At 43.4% G+C, this 6,238-nt stretch overlaps 1 protein-coding gene across 3 annotated transcripts in view; it reads right to left on the bottom strand.

The window, feature by feature from the left end:
• Window positions 1–553: 553 nt before the first annotated feature.
• LOC149353424 (uncharacterized) overlaps window positions 554–6,238 on the bottom strand; it is a 28,324-nt gene continuing 22,639 nt past the window's right edge. Inside the window, exons 10-11 of one of the 3 annotated variants that reach the window (XM_089582547.1) lie at window positions 4,573–4,679; window positions 554–660 (exon numbers count right to left, since the gene is read on the bottom strand). In XM_089582547.1, coding sequence (XP_089438673.1) covers window positions 629–660; window positions 4,573–4,679 — 139 coding nt within the window. In that variant the 3' untranslated portion in view covers window positions 554–628. Of the gene's footprint in view, window positions 661–4,572; window positions 4,680–5,753; window positions 5,773–5,913; window positions 6,086–6,238 lie in introns of those variants that run through there. The other 2 variants (XM_089582548.1, XM_089582549.1) reach the window with 2 other exon arrangements.

The following is a 6,238-nucleotide window of genomic DNA, read 5'->3' as shown; positions in this document are numbered from 1 at the left end:
CGGCTTTCGGTGTCCGCCAACCCTGGTAATACTATGCCGCAAAAGCCATATTTTTTTCCAAACAGCCTATTTTTGAAAATTACTTCCCTGAAACAACCTGTATATTGACTTTGGAAGCTTATTGTTTGTTTTTACCATGATTGTCATCATCCTTTGTCAAACTTCTGCTTCAATAAGTACATCAAGTATACTGGTGGTATAGCACATTAAGCCTAAACCAACTGAGGAGTAAACACTCCTACTACTGCTTTAGCACAAGGCGAGAATAGAGCAATAACAAATGCTAAACCATGGTCCTCTACTGCAGTGTTCAGTAGCCACAAGCTGGTTTATGAACAGTGGGGCAGTTTTGACAAAGCTGCACATAACTGCGTTTGCAGTTACCGCAGGAGCAACCAAAATGATGGTGTGAAAAGCTCTGAAAGCTTACACCTGAAACGTGTTAACCATATTACTTATTTATCATCTCTTAGTGCACACATGTAAAAATAAATTTGTGCTAGACATCAACGCCGTTGCTCCTATGGGCAAGAAATGACGCAACAACCAGGAATGAGCTTCTACGAAGTCGATTCATGTTTACTGTACGCTGGTGTCTTCAAAGTATTCATCGCCGGCCAAATGATGTTCACTTGAGGGAGACGAAGTGCCATTTGTCCACTGTGGGGGAAGCAATACAGAGCACGGAATTCAGAGCGCAAATGTAATACTTAAAATAGTCAACAATTATAACCACACTTCTAGTGCTCACAGACACAAGCACCAGCACATGAAGCCTAGCATGAGCACCCAAAACAGAAAAATTGTCATGTGCTACTCTGTTGCACTTCACCTGTGCTGACTAACAAAAAAAATATATGTTTCTAGACATAACCCGAGAGTGGTTCCCTACATCATGACTGGCAAAATCACAAATTTTGGCGCACCAAGAAGTAAGCATGAACTGTATAGTACTTGAAAAATCAGTAGTACCATGCTAGTTCGGAAGCACCTAAATGACAGGCCACCATGAGAATGAAATGGCACACATGCTTAACCACACAGGGCATGCAGAGTTCCCTTGCATAATGAACACTGCCCACTACTCTGACTAAAAATATACAGTGTTTACTACTTGTGCAAGAGCATTTATATGAAGCCAAACTGCCAAGAGCCATTTCAGCATTGATGAAATGTGCATGTACTCATGTAGTACACGCATCAAAATAAGGCTGCTGCAGCTTGTTGGAAGAATTTTGAGACACACAGCAAGACTATATTACAAAGATACACATTCCACTCAGGCTCCGCCTGAAACCACTATCACATAGAGGCCTCACCACTGCGGTGCCTCAGTCCTAAAGGACAGCACAAATTTTATACTGCTTGCCTGCTGCGCAAAGAATGAGGTGCACCCACACTAACAGTACACTGGGCCATGGCGCACTGATAGCATGCCACTTGCTGGGTGTTGCAAGGCCTAGCCTTCTCTGCATTGAAGCCGCAGTGGACAGTGCTCAAGAACTAGCCACCGCACACCACAAAAGAGGTCTAACCTTCTTGCCAACACAATCTTGCATTAAAACTAAGATACAATTTGTTTCTGCAACATTTTGGCAGCAAAGCAAATGGGCATGCAGAGTTGCCCTGTGCAACAGCCATGGGTCCTGTGCGCAGGTGTCTTCCAGACTTCATAGCCTTCATGGTCAGCCATGTGCCAATTACACTGTTAATATTCACATGTCTCCACGTTAATTGCAATTTGGACCTATTATTTCAATTGCCAGTCACAGCAGATGCAATTTCTCCATAACATAAGAGTAGCGCAAAACCAGGACGACGGACACAAGGGGAGAGAACACACACCAACAACACAGGCGCTAACTTCTGACTGACGAAGAAAACCAAACCCAACCAAGTGAATGGAACCTGAGCAAAAGTAGCGCATGCGCTGACCTAAGAGAAAAAAAATCGAAAAAAAAAGTGCGATAAAATGCGATAAAAAATGTGAGATCACGGATGTTTTGAACCCAAGAAGGCCAGCTCTTCGAGAGCTGGCCTTCTTGGGTTCAAAACATCCGTGATCTCACATTTTTTATCGCATTTTATCGCACTTTTTTTTTCGATTTTTTTCTCTTAGGTCAGCGCATGCGCTACTTTTGCTCAGGTTCCATTCACTTGGTTGGGTTTGGTTTTCTTCGTCAGTCAGAAGTTAGCGCCTGTGTTGTTGGTGTGTGTTCTCTCCCCTTGTGTCCGTCGTCCTGGTTTTGCGCTACTCTTATGTTATGGATCAATACCGACTTGCCCAAATTTCCACCCTGGTGAATGCAATTTCTGTTCTGCTTTATTATCTAGTTTTCACCGCTACAAATTTTGCTAATATATACTGCCTCGCACAACAAACATACCCCCAAAAGAGGGAAACTTTCTGGAACTTTATGAAGCACTTTCACTAGAATATTGTTATCCCTAGAAAACAAAGATATAGAACACCTTGTGCTCATTACTATGGCACTGAAAATGCATGAACTCTACCCATGGCAGCATATAAATGCATGCCATGATATTAGAAGTTGGCACATTTGTGTGATCTTCAAAGCCAGTGCTTACAATGTGCCTTGATATTAGAAACTTTTCATTCAAACCACAGATGATGCAACGCCACTACTTCCGCAGCTGTTGTGGCAACCACATGGGGTGCAAGAAAACAGCTGCACAACTAGCTCTAATGTGAACTTCCTATAACTAATTGAAGCACGTTGTTGTGCTAGAATAGAGTAGAAACCATAACCTTACCAAGTTTCATTACATTAGAAGTGTGTCGGACTGGAATCTAAAAATGATATTTTATATTTTCCATCAGTTTCTAATGCAAACCTATGTTTATTCAGCATTGCATGTGTAATCCTCAAAGGCAAAGGCGTGATGACAGTTGGGTGTAGAAGCTTACCATACAGTAAGTAGACTTGCAATAATTCAAACTCTGATAATTCGTACTTTCAGTTAATTCAAACGAATTTCCAAATTTTGGTTGGCCACGTATCCGAGGTATTCATGTGACATCATGGGTGCCATTTTGTGGTACAGCGCGCTGCCTCAGCAGAGCAAACCGGAGCAGGTGGCAATAAGCCAATTAGGTATGTTTGCAGCCTTTCGCCGTGCTACATGCACCACAAAATGGTCGCCACTGTGACAGCAGTGCATACTCCCTATATTGTTAATATATTTTGAAGACACTTAATTCGTACATCCGTTTTCCATAAATTCGGTAAATTCAAAATTTTTGTCTTGCTCTGACACTTGTGGTGGCACGACAGAGCGGCAGCTGAGGTTGGATATGCCAGGTTTGCGGCACCGCACAAGCTGAAAATTCGGCCACCTGAACTCTCCAAAGTGGGGCCATGTCGAGGTCCGATTGGCGAGGCTCTCCGTCGCTGCGTAGTTTTGTTTTCTAAGCTTTGCTACCAGCGCGCAGCTAGGCTGCCAGCCCGTCAATAGGCCAAGACCGGTCGCATAGTTTCATTTTCGGAGTTTTGTCGCTAGCCCGCGGCGACGGTGGCCTTCTGCTGCACATATCGGCGAGCAAACCAAGCCGCACACGATTTGGTGTGATGATTGTCTTATTGCTGATCTTTTTTGGTTTATTTTTCGAAGGCGTCTTGCCGCTCCGGCGCCAATGCGCGCTTCCCTCACTTCCGTCCGTGTGGTATTTCTGTTCTTCCAGAGCGCTGAAACTCTGTGCTCGTCACATGCTGTTCGCCGTTTGTGCGAACACTGCGACACCACACACAAAGAAGCTCCAGCGCTACTGTTTCAAACACTGAAAGAAGCCACGAAGACCCATACCATTGTGGAGCAGTTCTGCTTCAGCCACTCCTAATAGCATGCACTAATTAAAATGTTTGACCGAACTGCGTGAAATCGCTGCTTTCGCAGTTTTAGTCTAAAAAAAAAAAAGATAATTGCTCAGGTTCCCACCAAATAAATTTCTCTTTCACCCAAATGGTTTTTGGCAGTTTTTGGGGACCATTCGATAATTCGGACATTTTGTCCACTCCCTTAAAGTCAGAATTAACGAAGTTTTACTGTATTTAGAGTCTACCTTTCATATTGCCGCAACTGCCATGCAGTACAGCATGACAGAATCGTGAAATATTGTTATTGCCGTGCAGTTTTGACTCAAAAGTAGGCAACTTTTTTTTTTTTTTTGCAGCCATTAGATATGGTTTGACCTCTGAATAATTCGGCCGATTTTTCCAACACGTTGAGGTCCCATTATGTGGTCTCACTCTATTGCAAAACTAGTATGTTACTGATAACTTATTTTCAACCACACAACCGGCTGGATACATCTGGCTGAGTAAACATATCAGTGCCCTTTACTCAAATTGTATGCTATTCCTGAGGTGTTTACCTTTGTTTGCATGGAGAAATAGTTCGAAAATACTCTTTAAGCGCACAGATATCCATTAAGCAAATTACGTTCAGTCTTGGATTATATTAAGAAGCACTACTGATAATTCAAACAAAAATCTCTGGTGTACTTCATGTCAGTTCAGAGTGTACTTCATGCCAGTTGAAAGGGTGACATACCTATGGGATCCATGCCTGCGTCAGGACCAAGCTCTGGTGTGGAATTCACTATTGAGGACGCTTCTTCATCACTGATATGGTGTTCAGAGCCTGGCTGGACAGTCGAGCTGCCGAAACAACATAGCGATAAAATAAGACAAATCAGTTACAGCGAGTGTAACCATTGAACCCATGTCAACTGCAACAAGACAACAGCTATGCAAGAGGCTTGATTCTTTTACGCTGCCCAGCTGGTGATTGGTTAGCAACTTGACAGCAGTGGCTTCAGAGTAATGCTGCCATTTCATACCAAGCTGCATTCAAGAGGACACCAGAGAAAAACGTTAAGTGAACCTGTATCGATAGATGAGCACTGTGAGGTAAGAAATATGCCGGTTTAACAAGAAAGCAGTGTTGATAAGCTAATGACACGAAACTCAAAGATGGGGTAGAGATGCCATTGTCATAGCCTGTATGGGCCCTTGCGACATACAAGTGTGGTCACTGACGAGTGTTCACTTGACCACTTTCTTGGAGTGCTGTTCTAATGATCATGGCTTCATTACATGAAGGGGATTGTTGCAGCAGGACAGACGCAAAGTGGTGAGAGCTGCTTTTAAACTTTGATTAAACGGCAATGGCCACTGAAATTTTCAAGGTCCATCCAGATGCACCACTACCGCACACCACATTTCAATGATCATCGTGCAGTGAGCATGTGATCCAAGAGGCGAAAACAAGCAAAACACGGAGATGGTGCACAACAACAGCGGCTCTGGCTTGTTTCCATCAGAGTTTGCAAAGCTGTCATTTTCAGTACTGAACAAAAATTAGGTGGTGGACAAGCTAACATTGTTTGAAAATTTATGACTAAAACTTTTCTGTTTATTTTCAGTTCTCTATCAGTGGGTGCAAGGCTGCCCTAAAGGATCCTCGAGATTCCAGTGACCGTTCATGAGCTTCCACTGAGTCGATCCACATTACATTCGATGACAAGTGACTCAATGAACGTTCAACCTGTATCAGTGACAGGGGTATAAGTTCTTATAATATACAATGCTGAACTTCAGTCACTTTGGGTTGATGCATGTAGAATTCTTACATGAAGCAAAAGTCCAATCTCAGAGAAATTCTTTTCGGCACAACCCGGCAGTTGCCAGACAACGTTTGACACTGCAGCCAGTCCGGCAGCAGGGTAGGCCGCGCCAAGTAAAGCCCTACCTTGAAATAAAAGTCCAATGTTCCATGCAGTTACAATAGTCAACTGCTACGATTTCAATGTTCACAAATCAGTGCAAATTCACACACAGAGAAACAAGAATGCAGAGCCATGCTAGCTCACTTAGCCTGAAGGATGTCATCACATGTAGAAATCTTGCACTCTTGAGCTCTAAAGAATAATGTGCTGTTGGACTCGGCTGAAGAGTGATTCAGCCTACACATCTGGAGTCATCATCAGGGGCAGCAGCAGAATCCATTACGACAAGAATGTCGTTCACTTCCAAGTGCCTTCCGTCTTTTCACACTGGCACCTCTGATTTAGCAAGAAAAAAGGGGTTGAAAAATTTCCTGAAGTGACAGTTAATGCCACTTGCGGTGGGCCGGTCAGATGGGGGTGAATTAAGGGACTTCACGTGTGATCTATCCGAAATAAAGTCATCCCTTTGTGCAAGAGAAATGTGGGGAG

The sequence above is a fragment of the Amblyomma mixtum genome, chromosome 3 (assembly GCF_055824585.1).
Source record: "Amblyomma mixtum isolate Tamu chromosome 3, ASM5582458v1, whole genome shotgun sequence".
NCBI classification, from domain to species: domain Eukaryota; kingdom Metazoa; phylum Arthropoda; class Arachnida; order Ixodida; family Ixodidae; genus Amblyomma; species Amblyomma mixtum.
Note: the sequence above shows the minus strand (reverse complement) of the source record. Positions and strands in the feature narration are given on the sequence as shown.